The sequence below is a fragment of the Lygodium microphyllum genome, chromosome 20, assembly GCF_053477565.2.
Source record: "Lygodium microphyllum isolate KBCC chromosome 20, Lygodium_microphyllum_v1.1.10, whole genome shotgun sequence".
NCBI lineage: Eukaryota > Viridiplantae > Streptophyta > Polypodiopsida > Schizaeales > Lygodiaceae > Lygodium > Lygodium microphyllum.
Genome location: NC_141154.1, coordinates 122,766,683 through 122,792,895, shown reverse-complemented (window position 1 = coordinate 122,792,895; position 26,213 = coordinate 122,766,683). Strand labels below are relative to the sequence as shown.

At 43.0% G+C, this 26,213-nt stretch overlaps 1 protein-coding gene and 1 pseudogene across 1 annotated transcript in view; one reads left to right on the top strand and one right to left on the bottom strand.

The window, feature by feature from the left end:
* Nucleotides 1-5,756: 5,756 nt before the first annotated feature.
* Nucleotides 5,757-26,213, top strand: part of LOC148019336 (plant/protein) — a 77,624-nt gene continuing 57,167 nt past the window's right edge. Inside the window, exons 1-2 of the mRNA XM_087701359.1 lie at nucleotides 5,757-5,943; nucleotides 19,942-19,982. Of these exons, the coding sequence (XP_087557485.1) occupies nucleotides 5,853-5,943; nucleotides 19,942-19,982 (132 nt within the window). The 5' untranslated portion in view covers nucleotides 5,757-5,852. The remainder of the gene's footprint in view (nucleotides 5,944-19,941; nucleotides 19,983-26,213) is intronic.
* Nucleotides 13,102-15,360, bottom strand: LOC148019337 (uncharacterized; annotated as a pseudogene).

Sequence of the window (26,213 nt, the reverse complement as noted above, 5' to 3'; positions counted from 1 at the left end):
AGTGAACACCTTTTGCTGTACTTAACAACGTGACTTGCTAGTGCCTTGAACAAGCACTTGTCACTCTAGATACAAAGGGTCACTTCTACCACATGATAAAACCACTAAACACCCTTCACTATGCTTAATTGCACGTGTCTTAGTAGTTCCTTGAAGATACACTTATCACTCTAGATAGCAAGGCTCAGCTACTACATTTTAAAAACACTAAATGTCCTCTGCTAAGCTTAGTAACACTCATTTTACTAGTGCCTTGAACAAGCACTTGTCAATCTAGATAGAAAGGGTCGCTTCTACCACATGATAAAAATACAAAATGCCTTTTGCTATATTTAACTACACGTGTCTTATTAGTTTTGGTAATTTCGTAAATAGGATGAATAGGATATGACGAGGAGTGTTGCACCTTGCACCCGCCCATCGGGTGCATGGATGGAGTGGATGGGCCCCTTTGTGGGCACAGGGGGAGGCCCTTGAAGGTTTTCGGCGAGGGGAGGGGGTGTGTGTGTAAGGGCTTTGTAGCTATACCATGCCGTTGCTACCGATTGCACCTATATAGGGAGTAGTAGTGACTCAAAGCCCTGCCTTGTTTCCACTCTACGTGTGATTCCCTATACCTAGTGGTGAACCCTCTTATGTGCGGCGTCACGAGGGTGTAGTCCTGGGATGTGTCTACGTTGTCCCGCTTTTTGGATTGAATAATACAAGAGTATACCTTGAGCTTATATATCGTGTTACCTTTCTGTGCCGTGTTAAGTGCGTAACGAGTGCAGGTTTATCACACTTGGTATCAAAGCGACTCTTGCTCGGAGTGAAGGAGTGCTCACGGAAGCAGGAAGAAAGATCCAGTGCCCCGAAGAAATCGAAGTCGGAACGACCCACAGCGCGACGCCCCGCATCGCGTCGGCCCCCGTCGCGTCGCCCCGGCGTGACGCCCCAACATCGACATCCCACCGTCTGAAGACATGACGCGGCTTCCCCGCGTCGACACCACCACCCACCACATGGAGGACGAGAGGGAGAATGCCACCCTCCCAACAATGGAGGAGAGGAAGAAAAGTAGAGGGCAAGAATGGAGAGTGGCCCAAGAGGAGAAGGTGGCCGGACTAGAAAGACAATTAGATGGTATGTCAGGCATGCTAGAGTCAATATGGAGGAACATGCAAATGAAGGAAGAGGAGGAAGAAAGGAGGAAAAAACTAGAGGTAGAGCAGGGCTATAGAGAATGGGTGATTCAACAACAAGAAGAGGAGAAAAGACATAGAATGCAAGAGGAGATGGATAGAACGAGTAGAGAGGAGACATCTAGGAGGGCGCAAGATACAAGGAAGGAGAAGGAGAAAGTAGTAGAATTAGGAAGCAAAAGGAAAGACAAGAAGAAGGAGAAGAAGCACCATCGCAAGGAAGAGGAAGGTAGTAGTAGTTCAAAAGATGATTATGGAAAATTCAAGATGCCCCAACCCGCCAAGTACAAGGGAGAGAGAGATGGGTTAGTTCTGAAGAAATGGACCGCAGAGGTAGACAGGTACTTAAAGTACTCACGAATAACCGAAGACAGGAAGGCGGAGGTGGCAGCCATTTACTTGGAAGAGGATGCTGCCAGTTGGTACCTACTGGAACAAGAGCAGGGCCACACCATCTTTTTGTGGGAAGAACTCCAGGAAGAACTGAAGGACTACTTTATTCCAAAGATGGAAAAATTCAAAGTGACAGATGAATGGAGGAACCTCAAGCAAACACAGGGAAAGATGAAAGAATATGTCAACAAATATAGGCAGATCGTGCTGCAGCTACCAAACATGGATACAGACACTAAGCTACATGGATTTTTGTTTGGGATGCAAGAATGGGCTAGAAGAGATGTGGAGAGACAGGAGCCAACAAGCTTAGCAGAAGCCATGAGAATAGCTGGACGACTAGTGGACCTGGAAGGCAGAAGAACAACACAAGGGAATCAAAACAGGTTCAACAACTTCAACAACACCTTCAACAACAACAACTCATGGAACCAAAGGCACGGTGCTCCTAGAGGGGCATTCACAGATACAAGGAGCCAAAACACCACCACCACCACGACTGTATCACAGACCGCCTTAGTACCAAGAGGAGCAGTAAGAAGATGGGGAAACAATCACTACAGGCCAACCCTTAGCACATCGTATGGGCCCGCAGGATCAAATACGTCATGGTGGAGACCCCCAGGCCCGTCCGTCGGAATCAGATGCTTCAAATGCGGGGGTCCACACTACCAAAACAGATGCCCAATAGAAGATACAGCTTCATCAAGTGGATCAAGGGTGAATGCAACTAGTGCATATGGAGGAGAAGAACCACAACCACCGCGAATCCAGGAAATCCCTAATGGGAGTGAAGAAAGCATGGACCACCCAAGGGTACGGTCAGTTAGCGCCCGACCCCAATGCATGGCAGCCAAAGTAGCAGCAGTCCACCATCTATACATCAAAGGCCGAGTGGGCGAGGGAAACCAACCTATCATGGTGGACACAGGAGCAACACACAACTTCATGACACCAGGGTGTGCAGCAAAACATGGATTAAAATTGTCGAAGGCCCTAGAAGGATTAACAGTAACATTCGCACAAGGAGAAGCCAAGGAGGTAAAACAAGTCTTTGCAGTCCAAGTAGAAGCCGACAAGTGGAAAGCGAAACTCAACTTCTTAGTAATCCCCATGGATGACTTTGAAGTGATACTGGGCTTGGAATTCTATGACAAGTATGTAATTGCAATGTTTGGTAAAGGTGTAAATGAAATGATGCTAGATATGCAAGGAGAAGGTGTCAGAGTAGCATGTGAAAGAATGCAACTGCCGGGCAGGACCCCAATCAAAGTGCAAATGAAGGAGAATAAGCCAGGAGTATCATGCCAAACAGTGAAACCAACTACGACCCAACCAAGGGACCAGACCCAAAATGCACCGGTCCAGGGGACCATTATCAGACCACGTATCATGACATGCAGTGCCAAGCAGGTCGAGAAATTAGTCAAATAAGGAGATATGGTCTATCTGTGTATGATCCGACCGATTGAAGAAGAAGAAAGTGGCAAGAAACCCAGACAACAGGACAAGAAAACAGAGGTGATAGAAATACTTGAGGAATTCAAAGATGTGATGCTAGCCGAGCTGCCCAAGGGTCTACCACCCAAGCGAGATGTGGACCATAAAATTGAGCTGATCCCAGGGTTTGCCCCACCTGCCCGAGCTCCCTATCGCATGAATCACGCCGAGTTCATGGAACTGAAGAAGCAACTATATGAACTAGAAGAACAAGGATTCATTCGCCCTAGCAAATCCCCCTTTGGTGCCCCATTATTATTTGTGAAGAAGAAGGATGGGGGATTTAGACTCTGTGTAGATTATAGGGCCCTTAACAAAATCACAATAAAGAACAAATACCCCATGCCCCTAGTGGAAGACCTCTTAGATAGACTGCATGGGGCCAAGTATTTTAGCCGTATTGATCTTAGATCAGGATACCACCAGATCCGCATAGCCGAAGAAGATATCCCAAAAACAGCCTTCCGTACCCGATATGGTAGTTTTGAGTGGTTAGCATTAGGTTTCGGCCTAAGCAATGGGCCAGGCATATTTTGTGGCCTCATGGATGGAATCTTTAGACCGGAGATAGATATCTTTGTCATTATCTACATAGATGACCTCCTAGTCTACAGCAAGACCCTAAAAGAGCACAAGCAGTAGTTACATCGAGTTTTTGAGAAACTGCGGCAGCGTCAGTTATATGCCAAGCCGAAAAATGTGAGTTTGCAGTGAAAGAGTTGGAGTTCTTAGGCTTTATTGTAGGAGCATAGGGAATCAAAGTGGACCCTAAGAAAGTGGAAGCTGTCCAAAGATGGCCGGTACTGAAAATTGTAAGAGAACTGCAGGAATTCCTCGGCTTCACAGTATTTTGTCGGAGGTTCATCAAAGACTACAGCCTCATCACTGCCCCCCTCTCCCACCTCACCAAAGAAGATCACTCTTTTACATGGGGGAACGCACAACAGAAAGCCTTTGAACAGTTGAAGAAGTGCATGAGCCAAACTCCCGTCCTAAGGGTGCCGAACTTCACCAAACCCTTTGAAATCTCTACAGATGCATTTGACTACGGCATAGGAGGTGTACTGGTACAGGAAGGTCACCCCATTGCTTATGAATCAAAGAAATTTACCGATGCTGAAACAAGGTGGAGCACACATGAGAAGGAAATGTTGGCAATCATCCATTGCCTTAGAAAATGGAAGCACTATGTTTAAGACAAGCATACAATAGTCTTCACCGACAATATCTCCCTCAAATACTTCCAATCCCAACCCAAGTTATCGGCAAAGCAAGCCCGCTAGCTAGACTTCTTTGCCAAATTCGACCTGGAGATTAAGCACAAGCCCGGCTCCACTAACAAGATAGCAGATGCCTTGAGCCAGAAAGCTGACCTGAAAGCTGTCAGTGTGGTCAGCAGTTACTTCATAGAACTCATCAAAGAGGCCATGGAGCAAGACCAAGAAATGCACAAGATAATCAAGGATGTGGAAGCAGAGAAGACCTCCCATGGAATGTACACCTTAGAGGAGGGTATCCTATTTTTAGGCAAGAGATTGTATATCCCCAACAATGTGGAGTTAAAGAAGCTCATCCTGCATGAGATACATGATGGCAAGATTGGAGGCCACAAAAAAAAGCGAAACATTGGAGGCTCTTAGGAAATAGTTCTTTTGGCCAAATATGAAGGAAGAAGTGATAGACTACATCAAAACTTGCCCCACTTGCCAAATGGTCAAAGCACCACGATCAAGACAAGCAGGACTACTACAACCATTACCGGTACCCAACTGCCCATGGGACGTCATCAGCATGGACTTCATTGTGGAACTACCTGAATTCCATGGGTACACAATCATCTTTGTAGTGGTGGACTATTTCTCCAAACAGGCTCACTTCATCCCAGCCAAACCACCACTGAATGCCAAGGAGGTAGCACGCCTCTTCTTCACACATGTATTTAAACTTCATGGCTTACCACTGGCCATTGTATCAGATAGAGATGGAAGATTCATGAGCGACATGTGGAAGGAACTTTTTAGGACCCTGGAAATACAATTGAGATTCTCATCATCCTTCCACCCAGAGACAGATGGACAGATAGAACGAGTCAACCAAGGCATTAAAGATTATCTCTAAAGCCATGCCCGGGTGGACCAGAAAGATTGGGCCTTGTACCTTGATGTATTGGAATTCCACTATAACAGCTCCATCCACTCGGCAACGGGGTACACCCCCTTCGAGTTAGACACAGGAAAAGAAGTCATTACACCACTGGCCTTAGCATCCGGAGCGGCCAAAGCAGAAGATCAAGATGCAGAAGAATTCTTAAAGAAGTGGAGAGACCGCAACGCAACAGCTAAGCAAAGCCTTGAGCAGAGCAAGATCACCATAGACCCAGTGGTGAACCCTCTTATGTGCGGCGTCACGAGGGTGTAGTCCTGGGATGTGTCTATGTTGTCCCGCTTTTTGGATTGAATAATACAAGAGTATACCTTGAGCTCATATATCGTGTTACCTTTCTGTGCGGTGTTAAGTGTGTAATGAGTGTAGGTTTATCAAGGGGGGGAGGGGGGGACTTCCGCCCTGCAAAAAACACCTTTGGTTAATATATAGCATAGTAGTACATAGTATATAGATAGATTGTGCAAAGGCAAACATTCTCTAGTCATTTACCGTTTTGAAAACGAACTTTTTATAATAATCTGCTGTAGAACTCATTTTTCCAAAATACGATGAGTAGCCGGGCACCACCTTCTCCCCTTCTCTCGTCTTCGTCCGACTGAGCGGTGCAGGATGTCTCGAGCTTTGCAAGCTTCAGGGATGCTCTCCAGGCAGCAGCTGCTTCAGCTCTTCGATGACTTCTCGCAACTTGTTTCCCGGCCTGGTATGGCTGCCTTTTTCTGTGCTTCGTTAAGGCATTATGAGTCCCAGAAAGGGACAGATCAAGTGCAAAACAGTTCGCGCTCCTCGCAAATCCAATCTTTTTTGACATAAGCATCTGTCTACAATAGTGTATTAAGGGCTAGGCATTGACCATATGACGCCAAATTTTCTTCTGTTTGAAATCAGACGATATTGACATAGAATAGTGCATTAAGGGCTATCGCTACATCTCCAATCTCCCATGGAGAGTATGAATAATCCCTATCCAGATTCTTTGCAGTGGAAAAATAACTTAGTTACATCTGCAGCCCAAATGAACTAAGCAATGATATACTAGCAAGCAACTTCCATCTAAAGCAATGCTCTTGAGTCCGTTGTGCCTATAAGTTGTGTGGAGTGTGCCTACACGTAGTGTGGAGTGGAGGTCTTGCTCAATTGCTGGCCAATAAAGAAAAAGAGTGACTCTTTGGAAAACCCTTGTGTCCATGTGTTGGGCCTCTTAGTCATCCAAGCTACTATCCCCCAAGTCACTACCATACAAGACTATGCCATGAAAGATCATCCTGAGGGATCTCCTCCACATCTCTTGAGCTTTGGGACAATCTTGTCAACAACGCTTTTGGTCTCCTCTAACTCTCTGCATCTTGTACATTGTCACTGGGGCCTTGCCATAACCAAGCCATGTGCCAACTACTAGACTTATATTAGTTACAAGCCATAGGGAAATAGAAGTCTTCTTAGGCTTGAACTTGTTATCCAATCCGCTTGTGCAGATAATGAGTGTTGTTGGCTTTGCCCTTATCTTGCTTATCTTTATTATCCTCCCTATCTTGTTGGTATGATAAAAATGGCTAAATTGCAAAGTATTTCGACAAATGGGTTTCTCCAAACCGACTCTCCTAGATCCAATTGTAATGTGTGTAAGGATCCAATTGCAAGTTTAGTTGGACAGTCAGATTGACGAGAAAGCCCAGATGACTAAAACTTTTTTACTTGGATAGTCACATTGATTAGAAGCCCATATAATGAGTGGTTTCACAAAGTGAAACCAAATGCTCATGATGAAAGAAACAAACCATGAATCAGTGAATCTTTACAATTAAGCTCTTTAGAATCTTAATTTGGCAACTCCTAATATAGGAGATTACTATTTTTGGAAGTTACTCAAATGGAATTTTGTTTGCGTGAAAGGATCGAGAATTTTGCAAGGAACAATTTTGTTCTCAATAGCTATCTCAAATTCTCAACTATTTGAGAGATTTTTAGAGTAAAAGGTTAAGAAGCTTCTTTCTCTAGAAAAGTGACGTGTGGTATCTAGAATATGTGCCATTTTGAAGAGACAAGTGTCCCTACACTTGTCATTTTCAACAAATTCTTGTCATTTGTAGCCTTTACTTTCCGCTTTTGAGTACCCAAGCCCTATACCTATATCTTGGAGGTCTTTCTTTTCATTTTGAATAGACTCTTATGCTGAAATTTCAGCCACATGCTTGTACTCTTCTATCTATCACTCATCCAAGAAGCACTTGCTACTTAGGGTGATCTAGTCCAAGCACTAAAAAAAAAAAAAGCTTGCTACTTGGAGTATATAGAAATTGGGATTTCAAAATCCTAATTTTCAAAATTGTAGCAAATCAGCCCTTTGTATATGATTCAAACACTTGGTGCTTGTGGCTTGTTTCAATAAATTCCTATAAAGGGGGAGGTGCTGGTTTCCTTCTCAATGTGGTGTCGACTCTTTTATATATATATATATATATATATATATATATATATATATATATATATCTCTCTCTCTCTCTCTCTCTCTCTCTCTCTCTCGATTTTCATGGTGATAAGTGATCAAGTTGGTTAAGTTCAAAGTATTGTCATTCTTAGGTTCTTTCCCGCGCTTACAATGTATTGTCACATACCCAAAAGCCATAACATTTATTCCAATCCTTAGAGCACCAAAAGCTCTACTAAAGATCTCTATGGTTGCAATAAAGGCCCTAAAGTTGCTCTCATCTCCATCTGAATATACTGTTCAATGTTGCGTCATTTGCAATCTCCATATTGAGGAGCTTTTCAAACTCTAGTGATTGGATGCTTCTAATACCAATGGATTTGTTTGTCAAGAAAGAACTCATGGCCTCTACTACATATATGAATAGGAATTGGGTGTGAGCAAACATCCTTGCCTCACCGATCTCTAAATGTTGAACCTATCTCTTCTAGTAACATTGATGAGGAGTTCAAACTTGGCTATGAGCTGAGGAATAGAGAGCTGTGACTCCTTTGATCCATTGCTATGGAAATCCCATCCTCACCGAGAATACCCAATGCACTCAATCATGCGTTTTCTCAAAATTGAGAAGACATACAATGAGATCCCAAGTTGTGGAATGGGCAAGAGCTGTGGACTCGTGTAAGGTGAAGATGTTGTGCTCCTAGAAAAAACCTATTTGAGTGGGTTGTCATCAAAGGGGTCAATCTAAGATGGATTGCCTTTGCAATGACCTTATAAGTAGTCCCAAGAAAAGTGATTAGTCTGCATTGTGTAATCTCCAATCTCTCCTTGATACCCTTGGAATGATATGAATTAATTCCTTGGATAGTCTCTTTGCATGTCTCTTGAAAAGCTGTGATAAGGCATGTATTTATAAAATCCCAATAGCTCAAGGAAAAAGATTTGTTGAATCTGTAATTACCTAGGCATGTTTGTAAGGGCAAGGTGCCAAGCATCTACTCAAGCTCCTCCTCGATGAAAATATCCATCAAATGCTTGTCAATGGCCACTCTATTAGTGCTTCACTAGACTAACTTTGCCTTCCTCGTAATAATGAGGGGCTCTGTTTGTGAGTCCCAACAAAGTTGTGTAGTACTTTGTAGCTACATGCCCAACCTCTTGTGGGCTATATGGTATGGATCCATCAGCTCTTGTGAATATCCACATTCCTTGTCTATAGTGTCTTGGATCTCATAGAGTGGAAGAAGACTTTATTAACTCTATCTCTAGATTGAGTCCAAAAGGAAGCTCTCTCATGATATCTATACTTCAATCTAGCTTCCTTCATGGCATTATCTTTGCTTTAACAAGATGCATCAACGCAGGCTGAAAACAGCCCCAAAACAGGTCGCCTGGCTGCGACAGTAGTCGCCTGATCAGCAGGGGTACAAAACAGTCCTGAAATCAGCAATAAAACACAGCAGAAACACACATCCTGAAAACTGATACCATGTCAGAAGTGGAGCAGCGGTGGAAGCATAAACATGTGCTGAAATAAACTGCTGAAACACAAGACAAAAAGAGAAAGAAAGAACACGATACAGATGAGAACTCAGATGTATGCACGGGAAATGGAATCCATATATCTGAACACGAGACAGTCGCATACAACAGTGAGTCACTGGCTGCGTGGGCACTGGCACTGGCTCTGGCTCTGGCTCCTCTCTCCACAGAGTCTGCAGATGGTGAAGATGATGATATTAACTGAGGAGGAGCACTGAGTATAAATAGGTTGAAAAAGTGGGGAGCAATAATGCTGGTCGGACTGCATTAATGCTGGCCGACTGGTGCATAAAAATGCTCCACTGGCATAAAATGCCACACCAGAAAAATACCTAAAATACCTAATAAAAATGCCCAGCCCAGATCAAGCTCAGACTCACACATGAGCTGACAAATACTCTGCTAACAGGGTTATCCTCCACCAAAGGAGATCAAATTTAAAGCATTGCGAAATGCTTCAAATTTGTCACGAGGAAGAGCTTTGGTCATAGAAACATGAAACGGGGAACGGGAACGGGGACGGAGACGGGAACGCCAAACCTAGGGAACGGGGACGTGGGAACGGGAACGGCATTTAAAAAATCAAAATTCATGAAAAAAATTAATATTTCACTGATAATCCATGTGGACTCTGGGAGTCTGGAGTGTTAAAACTTAAAACCAAGGTATATAATCCACAAGGACAAATCATTTTAAGTTTTAACTTTAAGATATCATGCATTATTCTAAAACTACTCATTAGAAATTGAATTGCAACTTACAATGCTCAAGAGGTAAGCTATTCAATTATAAATAATAAAATCCATAATACATATGCCAAAAATCATAAATGATAAAACAATGAACAATGAACTAAACTTAAAAGTCTAAGCTAAAAGAACATGCCTATGGTACCATTGCCAAAAAACTTAAAAGATTACAAATATGAAATTGAAGTCTAATCTTTGAAAGAACATGCTCATTGCCCCAAAAAGGACTGCAAATATAAAGTCTAATCTCTAGATTAAAGTAAAATGCGGTATGCCGCATGCCAAAATAGCCCAAAGGGCAACTGCAAGACTGCAAGACTCAAGTACAAGTATAATATCGACATGGCACAACTGTCAACAACCCAAATGTCACAGTGTCATCAATGATCATAATATCATATATAATGTAAATGTGTCATGTATCATGAGACTCGTGATAAGTAAGCTAAATCAAAGATCATGATGGGGCTCTGAGGCTGCTCTAGCCACTCTTGAAGTGCCAGCCTCATCACCATGTGTACCATGAATTGCTGCATCTCCCTCAACATCAGCATGTGTCTCCTCTTCTTGCTGCATCTCCCACTCTGTGAATGGATCAGGCTTTGTTGTCATACTGTTACATAACATCCTCAAATTAGCACTAACGAATACTAGATCATTTGCCCTCTCCACACCAAGACGGTTCCTCTTCTTTGAAGCAATGTGAGCGTAGGTACTCCACAATTGCTCCAAACAAGAGGAGCTAACTGACTGACTCAAAATACGGATGGCTAGTTGCTGCAACTCAGGACCATCCGAACCATAGTCCTCCCACCACAAAGCTGCCCCAATCTTACAGCGATCCTCCTGTGCATCCCCACAACCAAAAGAACCCCGAAAGGTCCTATAACATGAAAGCTGATCTCTGATCTTTCGTCTAGTGCCATGATCAGGCACTAGACGAGACAATATAAGTCTCCATGCCCAGATCAAGCTCAGACTCACACATGAGCTGACAAATACTCTGCTAACAGGGTTATCCTCCACCAAAGGAGATCAAATTTAAAGCATTGCGAAATGCTTCAAATTTGTCACGAGGAAGAGCTTTGGTCATAGAAACATGAAACGGGGAACGGGAACGGGGAATGGGAATGGGGACGGAGACGGGAACGCCAAACCTAGGGAACGGGGACGTGGGAATGGGAACGGCATTTAAAAAATCAAAATTCATGAAAAAAAATTAATATTTCACTGATAATCCATGTGGACTCTGGGAGTCTGGAGTGTTAAAACTTAAAACCAAGGTATATAATCCACAAGGACAAATCATTTTAAGTTTTAACTTTAAGATATCATGCATTATTCTAAAACTACTCATTAGAAATTGAATTGCAGCTTACAAGGCTCAAGAGGTAAGCTATTCAATTATAAATAATAAAATCCATAATACATATGCCAAAAATCATAAATGATAAAACAATGAACAATGAACTAAACTTAAAAGTCTAAGCTAAAAGAACATGCCTATGGTACCATTGCCAAAAAACTTAAAAGATTACAAATATGAAATTGAAGTCTAATCTTTGAAAGAACATGCTCATTGCCCCAAAAAAGACTGCAAATATAAAGTCTAATCTCTAGATTAAAGTAAAATGCGGCATGCCGCATGCCAAAATAGCCCAAAGGGCAACTGCAAGACTGCAAGACTCAAGTACAAGTATAATATCGACATGGCACAACTGTCAACAACCCAAGTGTCACAGTGTCATCAATGATCATAATATCATATATAATGTAAATGTGTCATGTATCATGAGACTCGTGATAAGTAAGCTAAATCAAAGATCATGATGGGGCTCTGAGGCTGCTCTAGCCACTCCTGAAGTGCCAGCCTCATCATCATGTGTACCATGAATTGCTGCATCTCCCTCAACATCAGCATGTGTCTCCTCTTCTTGCTGCATCTCCCACTCTGTGAATGGATCAGGCTTTGTTGTCATACTGTTACATAACATCCTCAAATTAGCACTAACGAATACTAGATCGTTTGCCCTCTCCACACCAAGACGGTTCCTCTTCTTTGAAGCAATGTGAGCGTAGGTACTCCACAATTGCTCCAAACAAGAGGAGCTAACTGACTGACTCAAAATACGGATGGCTAGTTGCTGCAACTCAGGACCATCCGAACCATAGTCCTCCCACCACAAAGCTGCCCCAATCTTACAGCGATCCTCCTGTGCATCCCCACAACCAAAAGAACCCCGAAAGGTCCTATAACATGAAAGCTGATCTCTGATCTTTCGTCTAGTGCCATGATCAGGCACTAGACGAGACAATATAAGTCTCCATGCCCAGATCAAGCTCAGACTCACACATGAGCTGACAAATACTCTGCTAACAGGGTTATCCTCCAGCAAAGGAGATCAAATTTAAAGCATTGCGAAATGCTTCAAATTTGTCACGAGGAAGAGCTTTGGTCATAGAAACATGAAACGGGGAACGGGAACGGGGAACGGGAACGGGAACGCCAAACCTAGGGAATGGGGACGTGGGAACGGGAACGGCATTTAAAAAATCAAAATTCATGAAAAAAAATTAATATTTCACTGATAATCCATGTGGACTCTGGGAGTCTGGAGTGTTAAAACTTAAAACCAAGGTATATAATCCACAAGGACAAATCATTTTAAGTTTTAACTTTAAGATATCATGCATTATTCTAAAACTACTCATTAGAAATTGAATTGCAACTTACAATGCTCAAGAGGTAAGCTATTCAATTATAAATAATAAAATCCATAATACATATGCCAAAAATCATAAATGATAAAACAATGAACAATGAACTAAACTTAAAAGTCTAAGCTAAAAGAACATGCCTATGGTACCATTGCCAAAAAACTTAAAAGATTACAAATATGAAATTGAAGTCTAATCTTTGAAAGAACATGCTCATTGCCCCAAAAAAGACTGCAAATATAAAGTCTAATCTCTAGATTAAAGTAAAATGCGGCATGCCGCATGCCAAAATAGCCCAAAGGGCAACTGCAAGACTGCAAGACTCAAGTACAAGTATAATATCGACATGGCACAACTATCAACAACCCAAGTGTCACAGTGTCATCAATGATCATAATATCATATATAATGTAAATGTGTCATGTATCATGAGACTCGTGATAAGTAAGCTAAATCAAAGATCATGATGGGGCTCTGAGGCTGCTCTAGCCACTCCTGAAGTGCCAGCCTCATCATCATGTGTACCATGAATTGCTGCATCTCCCTCAACATCAGCATGTGTCTCCTCTTCTTGCTGCATCTCCCACTCTGTGAATGGATCAGGCTTTGTTGTCATACTGTTACATAACATCCTCAAATTAGCACTAACGAATACTAGATCGTTTGCCCTCTCCACACCAAGACGGTTCCTCTTCTTTGAAGCAATGTGAGCGTAGGTACTCCACAATTGCTCCAAACAAGAGGAGCTAACTGACTGACTCAAAATACGGATGGCTAGTTGCTGCAACTCAGGACCATCCGAACCATAGTCCTCCCACCACAAAGCTGCCCCAATCTTACAGCGATCCTCCTGTGTATCCCCACAACCAAAAGAACCCCGAAAGGTCCTATAACATGAAAGCTGATCTCTGATCTTTCGTCTAGTGCCATGATCAGGCACTAGACGAGACAATATAAGTCTCCATGCATCCATAACCTCACTGTCATTCTCTTGACCCTTGCCCTGGAACTCAGGATCCACAACAAATGCAGCTGCATGCATGGGTGAGCTATAGGAGTTTCACCTCGTCACAACTAAATGGTGTATTTCCTTATACGCCTCATCATTTGGTGCCAACTCCTGCAACTTTTCATTCAACCGGTCCATAGCCTCATATACCTTGCCAATGCAAGGTTGCATAGCATCCATAACCCTCAATAAATATACAATGGGTGATACCATAGCATCTATCAGCTTTACATCATCCCAAAAAGTGGAGTTATTTGCTTTCTCCAAGCATAAGATACCTGTAGGAGTATCTGCCAATGTTGATGAGATAAACTCATCACTAAGAAATAACTGCCTCAAGGCACCACTGCATTCTCTTAACCTGCCTAGCATCAAGAAGTTAAAGGCAAATCTGGTATCAGAGTATTTTAAAAGTGTCTTCTTCGACCGCAAAGAAAAGTGATGGCGAAGAAATTGGTGATTCAAAACAAAGCTAACCATTTGAGCTCCTTGCTCTATGACAGGTGTAATCCATGACAGGTTACCAATATCCTTTAGTAGGTTGTTCAAGCAATGAGCCATACAATATGAAACTGTGATATGTGGATAATATCCCTGAATAATAGCACCTGCTGCCCTATTTGCAGGCTCTCCATCTGCAACAAATCCCACAACATGCTCTGGGCCAATAAGCTCAACACCCGTAACCCACTCTGCTGCAAGTACATCTGCTGACTTTCCTGTCCCCGATGCATCATGTGAAGATATAAAATACATTTTCCCACGAGAATAAGCAACCATACCATGAATGGATCGCTTGCGTGTATCACTCCAACCATCAGCAATCAAGGAAACTCCATTTTTAGCCCACATGCTCTTTCTAGTCACTGCTGCTTGCTCAACAAGGCGCTTTTCCTTGTCGAGCAAAGTGATGCGTAAGGTCTCTGATGATGGAGGTACATACGAAGGGCCATACTCACCAATCTTCTTGCACATCAATTTAAAATACTTTGACCTGGCTGCACGAAATTGAATGTGGTCATGATAAAAAAAGCGTGCCACTGATGTATCCACCTCTTCCTTCTTCTTGGGATCCCAACTAGCATCAAGTGTGCTTTGTCTATGTGCAACATGTGGCGTTGTTGATGCCATGGCCGATGCAATACCTGTAGTAGGTGTGGAGGTAGCACTTCCTGATACTGACCCTGCTCTAGATACATCTGATGGGGATGGTGTCACAAAAGTTGCAGGGTCAACTGCAACACGTCGTGGTCTAGATGCAAGATAAGCTTGTTGACCTGCTACACGGTCACGAAGCTCCCTTTGCTTCTCCAAGGTCACATTTGGACAAAACTGCACCTCTGAATTGAGATGAGCTCGGACCTGATTATGCATAAATATTAAAATTTAAAATGGAACAAGTGGCAATTGGTAGTCCATATTGAATATTCTAATATTTAAGTAACTTTGAAAAATTAAAATCAATAAAAATTTGAAATACAAGTGCTCGGCTCAATGGATTACCTTGTTTGCTCCACTAGTTCGCTTGTATGGGCAAAGCTTGCAAGTCCATGGTCGAGATCCTCCACCACTCAAAGGGCGGTCAGCATTTACTTCTTCCCACCATGACCAATCATCAGACCTTCTTCCTCGACCACCAACCCGACGAGTGGGGCGGGAAGATGAAGCCATTTATGATTTCAGGCTGAAAATTGAAGGCCTTAGGTTCAAGAGTCGAGAGAAGGAAAATTTGAAGGCTGAAAATTGATTATTGAAGGCTCGAGAGAAGGGAGAAGGCTCAAGAGTCAAGACTCACTCAAGAGTCGAGAGAGAAGGGAAAGGGAGAGAAGGGAGAAGAAGAAGAAGGTTCATGGAAGAAGGAAGAAGAGAAGGGAGAAGTGAAGAGAAGGTAGAAGGAAGAAGAGAAGGTAGAAGGAAGAAGAGAAGGAAGAGAAGAAAGAATAAGAAGAGAAAGAAAAAGAAGGAAGAGAAGGAAGAGGTTGGAGGTGGGAGGAGAAAGAAGAGAAAGAAGAAGAAGGAAGAGAGGGAAGAGAAGGAAGAAGGTGGCTGGGCCTAGGGGCAGGAGAACTGGGCCAGGCTGAGGCGGGAGCAGGAGAAATGGGCCAGGCGGGTGCAGGCGGGAGCAGGCGGGACGCAGGCGGGAGCAGACGGGATGCAGGCAGGAGCAGGCGGAACGAAACAGAACAGGGCGAAAACGAAAACTGGGCGCGGGCGAAAACTGGGCGCAGGTCACTTGCCACGTGGCGTTCCCTGTCCCGTTTCAGACCTGTCTGAAACGGGACAGGGAACGTTCCATTTTTTGGAAACGCGGTCCGAGCCGGAAACATGCCGGGGACGGCGATTCTGCGTGCCGGGGGGCCATTCTGGCCGTTTCCTGTCACTATGGCTTTGGTGAATATGTCCGCCACATTATTAGTGGTAGAGCAATAGACAAGGCTGATATCTCCTGCATGTAGCCTCTCTTTGACAAAGTGATAATGTATCTCAATGTATTTCATGTGTGCTTGAAACATTGGGTTCTGTGCCACTGCAATGGCACTCTGATTGCCAGTGAACAAAGGAGTAGGCTCCGTGACAGATACATCCAGATAATGTAGCAAGTGTCTAAGCCATAAACATTCAACTGTGGTATTGAAAGCTGCCTTGTATCCAACTTCACATGACGATGTGGCAACAATGGACTGCTACTTGCTAAGCCAAGATATGCAAGATGAGCCTAGAAAGAAACAATTGCCACTAGTAAAGTGACGTGAATCATAATCCCCAGCCCAATTAGAATCATCGTCTACCTTTGAAAGGGATTGGGGACACGAGGGAACCATTGGAGGAGAGGGTGGGGCATGGGAAAGAACTTGTGGAATAGATGGCGCACAAGCGGAAACGACTATAGCAATAGACAACTACCTTAGAGAAACCTACATAAGAGGGGAATGAAGCCTGTAGAGCCCGCTCTCCTGCCAACCTATTACTAAAATAGCTCCTGAAGAAGAATCCTCAATAAACACAACCTGCTCGGTGAAGACAACCTGGGTACCAATCCTAATGAGGCCATAAATTGAGAGGAGTGGAAAGCCCAAGTTTGGAACATGTAGGACTTTCAAAATGGAATGCAAGGAATGGTTTGGCAATAACAACAAAGTGCCAATACCATTAATAGGCATTCTAGAAATGTCACTATTAGCGACGAAACCCTTAGATGGACGAACCATTGAAGAGGGCTCCTCCAACTCATGGATATAAAGGAATGCTAACTCTCATAGGTAACAATTGAAGTAGAGGTAAAGGAAGGCTCGGATAATTTAGCTTCATCCTTGGCTCCTGGACGAAGATGAGGGTATTTCTTTCAACATTTCTCCTTTGGATGTGTCCCCCTCCCATAGTAGAGGCATTTAGGCTTCTTTGAATCTATGTCAGAGCGCAAAAAATGCTCTTGTGTCTCCTTGTCAGGTTTGGCCTTTGTTTGCTTCTTCTTATTTTTCTCCTTCCCCCCTCCTTCTGTAAAGCAAGTTTATGCAGGATGGCCTAGAGCCATCTTGCATATTGTAATCATGTTATCTTGTACTTTTTTCATAATTAATACAATTACCTATTATGAGAGAGAGAGAGAGAGAGAGAGAGAGAGAGAGAGAGAGAGGGGAAGAAATAATGATCTAGTTCTTCCTGACATTGATGCTCCTCGGCTGGATATTGTTTGCTCCACACCAGCTGTTCTTTCTATGTGACATTTTTGTGTTAGAGTCTTGGTAGACTTTCATTTATGTCTATTATTTTCTATGCTGACATGATGGTTTGATGTAAATATTTACTACTTAATTCAATTATCTTCACGGAAAAAGGAGAGAGGAAAGAAAAATGCACTGATTGAAGAAGAATTCTGAATACAAATGAGTGGACTGATCGGTCCTTGCACATAGCCCAAGGCATTGGTTAGGGCACCAGATCAGGCTGAAGATAAAGGCAGCACTAGAGACGTAGGAGAATTACCAAGTCAGAATGTGCACTTGCCAAGGAAGAGAGAAGAATAATCTACCAACTAGTTGGGGGGGGGGGGGGGGGGCTATAAATAGTACAAACCTCCCAAATTTGGCTGACCAGCCTATGAGGATGCCAAAATCTGCCCAATTGCATTGGGAGGGTTGGTCACAGTTTGTAGGGGCTGCACAGGCCGAAAAATGCACAGTAAAGACCCACCTGACTAAAGGAAGAAATGCATGCTCAAAGAGAGCTGCCTCTTTGTCAAAGCACATGGACATATCAGAGCTTCTTATGTCTTGGTTAAGGCTCATAAGTAGGAGATGATAGTGCATGACAAACATGATTGCTAACAAATCTACGGGATCTCTAGACTTGTGGATAGGCACAATGGTATGCATGGTCTAGTTGTCTGAAAAGCCTTTCAGTAGTGCCCTATTAAACTTGAAAGTAACGAGAGGGGCCAAAACGTCCATTGCACAAATGAAATGCTGGCCATGTATACTTTGTATAATCCATGTATCGTCGTGTTGTAGGTGCTTTATCACTCTTCTCACCATATTGTGTGTGAAAGTGGATGTAGTAGGGAAAGGCTTTGGATGGTGTGGAATGGGTTGCTAATGTGAACATCATATAGTCTCTTTGCATAAGAGTGCCATAATCGTGGGTCTCTGATTTGTGTGGGATGGCATGGCTCCTATAATTTGCAACATGATGTGGCCACATTTCTACTCATTAACAGGTGGTATGGATCCCAGTATTGTGCCTTTTCGTATGCTCATTGTTTATTGTAAGGGTCCACATCTACCTATAAGCCTCTCTCTTTGCAATATGTCCTAGCCCTCTCTGGGTCCGAGGTGTCTGTATAGCTTCTTGCACTCATCATCTATGATGTTCTAGGGCATGGTCCTAGGTCGGGTGCGTCCATAGTATGTGTGGAGTGTGGGAAGCCATGGAGGGCAGTTGAGTGTTGAATGGAGGCAAGCTAGGGGATGAGTGTTCCTAGGGGATTAGTGTGGTCAAACTGGATGAGTCCATTATAGATGTGATTGTATATGTTAGCAAGCTCGTGTATACGAGAAGGAGTTGGGTGTGGGCAGTGGCTGGAACCTGTGGTTATGGGGAGGTGAATATGTGGAGGGATAGGTAGGTATGGTTTGCTCCAATCAAGCGGGAGGGATGGTGAAGGATATGATTAGCTCCATTGTCTTAGTTGAGCCTAGTCCAGTGAGCTGGAACCAGGTCAATGGTCTGGATTCAGCCACTTCACCATCTTGTTGTTGATAATGAGATGGTGTTACGACCCTAGATCTAATAGATATGGCCATATTGTGTACTCTCTCCTCTAGTGTCAGCTGATATTGTGCCAATGCCTACATCCTCTACATCCATCACTTGTAGTTGCCACGGGTCCTCAAAATCATACATGTCACACAATTTACTGTGTGTTTTGGCATTAAAATTTTCCACTAAGAGAATCTATCCTAGTTTGGAGTAGTGTACAATCTCACTTAAGAGGTCTATGAAAGGTGATTCTCCATTTGCTCCTTCATCACACCCTCACACTTGTTGTTGTGTCTCCCCAGTGGTATATCTTGAGCCCCTTCGAGGGATGTAACTTCATCTTTTCTAGATATGAGAGAGAGAGAGAGAGAGAGAGAGAGAGAGAGAGAGAGAGAGAGAGAGAGAGAGAGAGAGAGATCCTTACTTTCTTGGTGGCATGGAAGGTTTGGTCACTACTATTGGCCATTTGGTTCCGAGTGGTTGGGCTATGGATGCTTCCAAAGGATTGGGTCTTTGGACATCCCAAGTTTGTGGACCTCATGCAGTTTGATATGAAAGTGCTCTTTTCTTTCTTACGCTTTTGGGGTGGCTGGCATATATGGATCATAAGGAATGCACTCATATTTGATGTTTCACCAAGCATGCAATGTCATATAGCTTGCTTGAAAGGACTTCTTCATTGGCAACTTGACTTGATCGAGTTAACAGATATTCTCCCTAGACAGGATGCGCTTGCTTGGCACACTACAATTTCTTCTGCCTCCCTTTAGTCACTCTGCTTCCTTTGTACCTTGATTGTGACGTCTCAACCTTTACGCACGATGGCCTAGGGCCAACCTTTACCTTTAACCTTGTACTTTTTTCGTAATTAATACAATTACCTTTTATGGAGAGAGAGAGAGAGAGAGAGAGAGAGAGTTACGAAAAAAAGAGAGAGAGAGAGAGAGAGAGAGAGAGAGAGAGAGAGAGAGAGCTTATAAATTCATTTTTTTCTAGATGTAAAAAAGAGGATTGCTGATGCTGTGAAGCAAAGACATGTAAGTTTGTGTTTTCATTGCAAACTTTTGAACAACAAATTTTGTTTAAGGACTTTTTTCGAATATGAAGCATTACTGAGTGAGTTATGTTTTGAAGTGTTTGATTGTTGATTAGTCATTGTAATACTCTAAGATTGAGCTCAGATATTCTAAATGTTAATCTTCCAAACTTTACTCAATTCTCATTATATTGATATAGTAGGAAAAATTTAACCTCAATGAACATACTATGGAAGTTATTGAAAAGTAGAATGATCAGTTTGAGAAAATGTTAGACAAGAAGATGGTCTATCTGAGGACACTAGTTTCATGTCACAAGGAGCAATTAATTTTCTACAATATGATGTGACTATTGGATTCATCATGCTTGTTTCATGATACATACGACCATCTTTTTGTCTATACATCATCCAAGAGTAAGTATGCATCCTAAACTGAAGGGAGGCGTACAAAAATCCAAAAGTGCTTGCCAAGTATGCCTAAAGTGTGCCCTCAAATACTTCGATAACTTGTCTATTGGCATGTGAATTTGGGGAAAACCTTAATATATTAGGATATGTGTTTCTGATTTAAAGCATTATGTGGGCTTACATTATGTGGCCCACATTAATGTGGGCTTACATTTCCTTTTGCACAAGAAGTGTAGTTAAAGGCAACTTCCAGCCAAGCATTCACCCATAGAAGTTGAGGTTTAAGCGGTGGCTTGCTCTTCCAACAGATTGTCTTGGGGGTAGTTATATGTCATATGGGTGAGGGCATTGACAAGATCTAGGATGGAGCAATCATGTGGAAATCAAATGGTTTGGTGTTCATGTCTTGCAAAGATATCTTGGTGTATCACATTGTAAACTGTAGTCTTTGAATATAGTGTCACTGTGTTTGCTATTTGTCTAAAGACTCAAATATATATTTTGGCAATCATCCCTAAATATAACAGTTTGCTTACTTGATGTACCACACTATAACCTATAGTCCCTTAGGATATAATGTCTACTAGTAGAACTTGCTCAAATTTATTTCCCCCCAAATGGGTTTGTAATGTGCTCCAAGTATGAAGAAACTACTAGGGTTTGCATTGAGGAAACATAGAGTGTAAAACCATGACAAAAACACAAAGACACAAATAGTGATATGCAAAACTCAAAACTCAAAACGCAAAAACACACACACAAATAGAGAGAAGAAGAACTATGAAGTGAATGAATCAATGCAGTAAATGATTGTAAGAGTGTATAGAATGCTCAAGGGTAGAGCAGTAGAGTGTCGGAGTGTGACGTCCATCGGAGATGGATCATGAGTGTTGTAATGACCAGCCAGAGATGTTGGGGAGCGGGAAAGATAAAGATGCTGATCACCTGAGGCAAAGGAGCACCAAGCAACAATAGATGTGATAAGGATGATGTAGGTGGTAGCCTAGATTGCAAAATGTAGAAACAAAAGGAGCCATTGGAAGGAGAAACCTGACACCAGGTGCTGGGGCAGCAAACACAGGCACGAACAGGTGGAGAGGCTGGTGATGGCTGAGAGACACCAAATGCAGCAGTAGGATGGTCGCCAGGCAGAAGGTGACAGCTGGAAGGTAGTCGCCAAGAGCTAGAGCAGTAGATGGAGTGGTGGCTACAGTTGCAAAGGCTGGACAGCCACATGGAGAAAGGTTGATGGCAGAGATTTGCGCCACCTGAACATGAGAAGCCTGCACAGAAGGGGATGGGCTGAATGATGGGGAGCTTGTTTATTTATAGATGTGGATGGACCTTCCTAAATAAGGGTTTCGAATAGTTCCCCATTTTAGGGATTTTCATTAATTAAGCATGTTTTGGAGCTGTTGAAGGGGCTAATTGTTATGTAATGCATTTTGTACTCAACACCCCATCTTAGGCCCAAAATATCCCAAAGTATCTCACCTCAAAGCAGCTAGAGCATCGGACAAAGGGTGCATGGTGGCTGCCCAGTGGCCTACCAAGACTATAGAGGCATTGGTTATCTTACCAAGGGAGTCCAAGTAGTCACCCTAGAGAGGCTAGGGCATCAGATAAAGGGTGCAAGTCGGCTGCCCAGTGGCCTACCAAGTCCTATAAAGACGGATGGAACCACATTGACTTTTTTTTGTTTTGTCTCTTACTTTTTTTTTTGGATTGAAAGATGTGATTAGGTATGGTTTGTAGTCAATGAAGTAAATGTACCCATACGGAAGAATGATAAGGGATGGTCAGATCCAACACACCATAAACAAACAAGCTAACCCAACCACTCGAGGGTGTTGATGATGAGGAAAAAGGGCGATGGAGGACTAAGGTGGTGGGGTGGAAGAATTGTTAGTGGAGACAGCTCAAGATCTGCTCAGGTGTGCTCTGCACAATGAGATTCATAGTATGCTACATGTTGAAAATGCTCATGTAGTAGGTGCCACTTTGACAGTGTCCCTCGTGGGAAAATTGGTCATGTTCCTAAGCGTCCTTTACAAAGATGATGAAATCATGTAAATGCCAAGGAGAGGGTACAACAGGGGGGGAGGGACGATATCAAAGATAAATGCCAAATCCCATAGAATACCATGAAAGGGTAGGAACCCCCTCTCAACCCTAGATGTCGATGCTGAGGAAGGAAGAGGAGCCTAGTGTCAGTCTTCATGCGGTGCCGAGAACCATGATGATGAAGAGGAAGATGAAGCATCCCGACTCGAAGAGCAAGGTAGAAGTCACCACCATGATAGCATCAAGAGAGATGCCACACAAGTTTTCTCAAGAGGGGAAGCCTTCATGCTAGTAGAAGAGAAAATCTCCTAGGAAGATGAAATCATGAAAGGAATGGTGCGGATCCCATGTCGCTAGCCCTGGAAGGACCAGTTCAAATTTGCATGTTAGACCTACACTGAAATACAAAACCTTGCAAAATAATAAAAAATTTGCAAGCACAGAGGTCAGTAGTGAGATGCTTCAAAGCAAGATAAAATAGAAAGTAAAGCTAAATAAACAATGCAATGAGCATATACATGTGAGTGTATGCAATGGAAGGCTAAAGAAGGAAAAACTAAGGATGAGGCCACCATTGCGAACGTCCATCAACAAGTCTATGCCAAGGAAATAGACGAGGGGGAGAAGTAATCCTAGATGAAGATGTAGAGGATGACCTAGGAATGGATGCAAAGAGTGCAATGGGGGAGGAGCTAGCAGACCAAATAGCTAATCCTTTAGGAGTACTGAAAGATATAGATTGCTAAGGTTGGTCATGTGCCACATGCTGAGAAACTATGGGGGTAGATGGGGCAGCAACAACGAGAGGTGTAGCCTCTTTGAATTGTCTAGTAGGAGTGGAGGCAAGTGCAGCGGTTTGCTTTGGTTTCTTAGGAGGAGGACCTTGGGCCTTGGTATGACACTCCTTGTCCACATGGCCCAATCTTTGGCAGTGTTTGCAAAACCATTTTTCTTAGGAAGTTGTTGCCAAATGGGTTTTGTTTCTTTGGTTCCGTCAGAGGAAGGAGTGTCACCCTTGTTTTGAGATGCCTTCACATCTTGTTGGTTCTTGCCACCTCTGGTTTTACCTTGTGAAGAAGAGGCAACTAGACCCCTTTTTGAATACAAGTATGTGGAGGATTTCTCGTGGACTTGATCGTGCAGCCTCGCATAATGCAATAATTGACACTTGAACTCATAGAAGGTTGGCAATAGGGCCAATGAAATAATGCGCTAAATGAAATGGAAGTATTTTTTAGAGAGCTTATTAAAAAAGGATGTAACCTAATGGTTATCTGACTTCAGAGAGCCAATAGTAAAGCTCAAAATCAAGATTGATACGTGACATGTCGAGTTCAATGTGCGATCTCTTGTAGCATAGCAATCAATGAAATGACCGCAACACTTAGATGTGAGGGGAAAATGCTGCTCTCAAGAAGCAACCCCTGCATTAACTCAATATTGGCTGTGGCATTGTAGGCTCTCCATTGACAGATGTGATCATGGTGAGCTAATTGAGGGTTTGGCTTAGGCTCTGTGAGAGTGTGCAATGGAAGAGAACCACAAACATGGAGAGAGAGAGAGAGAGAGAGAGAGAGAGAGAGAGAGAGAGAGAGAGCAAGAGATGAAGGAAGAAATTTGCACTAGCTGAATGGAATGCTGAATACAAAGGAAAGGACTGATCAGTCCTTGCATGTAGCGCGAGGCGTCAGTGAGGACACTAGATCAGGCTGAAATGATGACAACAACACCAACGATGACATGACGGTGACAGTGATAGAGATGGAGAATATCTAGCTGGCTGTCCACACCGGAGATGGAGACTATAGCCACTTGATGGAGCACCTACCAAGGAACAGAAGAAGATGATCTACCAACTAGTGGGGGGGCAGCTATATATAGCAAAAGACCCAAAAAACTGGCCAACCAGCAAAATGGCCTCTAAATTTGGGGTACCTGCTGAATAATACCTTGGGGCTGCAATAAATGCAGTCCAAATGCATAGAAAATCTGGCAAATAGTGACGTGGCATTTTGGGCAGTTAGGCAAGCAATGGTAGGGGCTGGAAACTGATTGGAAATGCAAGAAACGCATGTAAAACTTGAATGAAGAAATGCATGCTCTAGAATGAGCTACCTCCTCCGTCAAAGCACATAACAGACATGTCAGAGCTCCTTATGTCCTTGTCTGACTCAGACTAAGACTCACAGGCAGGAGATGACCAAGCATGACTAACATGACTGCTAATACTCCCTCATAGATCAAGAATAGGGCTAAAGGCCGAAGAAGAGGCGGATCCAAGGGTGATAGGAAGAGTGTCAATGTTGATGAAGTTTGTTGATATATCCATTGTTGAAGAAGCTCCTCGTGATCCTAGAAACCCCCCTTTGAAACACTAGGGACCTAGACCCCCTTTGAAACACTAGGGGCCTGGAAATCCACAGCTGCATCATCGAGATCGTTTCCCTCTGAAAGCGATGGGGGAAACAAGGGAACCCCACCAGAGGAGAGGGTGGGGGATGGGAAAGAACCTGTGGAATAGGTGGTGCACAAGCTAGAATAGGTATATCAATAGACAACTACCAGAGAGAACCCTGCATAAGAGAAGGGGGATGGAGCATGTAGAGCCCGTTGCCAACCTGTTGCTAAAGCAGCTCCTGAAGAAGAATCCTCTATAAGCATAGCTTGTTGGGTGAATACAACCCGAGCACCAAGTCTAGTTAGTCCATAAATTGAGAGAAGTGGAAAATCCTAGTCTGAAACATGTAAGACTTCTGAAAGGGAGTGCAAGGAACGGTCTGGCAATAATGGCAAAGTGCCAACACCACTAATAGGCACTGAATAAATGTCACCAACAGTATCTAAACCCTCAAATGAATGAAGATCCTTTAGTATATCACGTTGGGAAGTCATATGACTTGAAGCACCATTGTCAATGAGCCTAGTACTCTTTGAAGATGAGTCAACGATTGAAGAGGGCTCCTTCAACAGATGGATATGAAGGAACACGGCCTCATGGGTAACAACTGGTATAGAGGTAGAGGAAGGCTAGTATGATGTAGCTCTATACTTGGCTCCTCAATGGAGGTGAGTGTACGTTGTCCAACACTTTTTCTTTGGATGTGTCCTCTTTCCACAGTGTGTGCATCGAGGGTTGTAACCGACCTTTTGTATATATCAATTGTTTCCAAGACATATGGGCTCAATTATCCAAATTAGTTTGATGCTGATGTACTTTGAAAGGCGATTTGTATTATGTGAGTGTTTCAAAATATGATTAAATGTCCATCTTTCTGTTTAAGAGTGACCAATGGCGAAAACACGCTATAATTATGCTTGGGTTGCCATTGACGAGATGCCCAAGAGAAATTAAAAGTTTAGTCGGGTAGTCAAATTGACTAGAAAGCTTAGATGACTAAGACTTTTACATTCAGATAGCCACATTGACTAGCAGCCCATACAATGAGTGGTTTCGGAAAGTGAAACCAAAACAAACCATGAACCGGTGAGCCTATATAATGAAGCTCTCAAGAATCTAAATTTAGCAACTCCTAAAATTTAGGAGATTACTAAATTTGGAAGTTGCTCAAATCAAAATTCTGTTAGTGTCAAAGACTTTGTGCAAAGAACAATTTTGTCCTAGTAGCTATCTCAAAATCTTAACCATTTGAGAGATTTTAAGAGTAGAAGGTTTAGAAGCTTCTTTCTCTAGAAAAGTGATATGTGGCATCTAGAATAGGACATGTGTCATCTGGAAGGGACAAGTATCCTTACACTC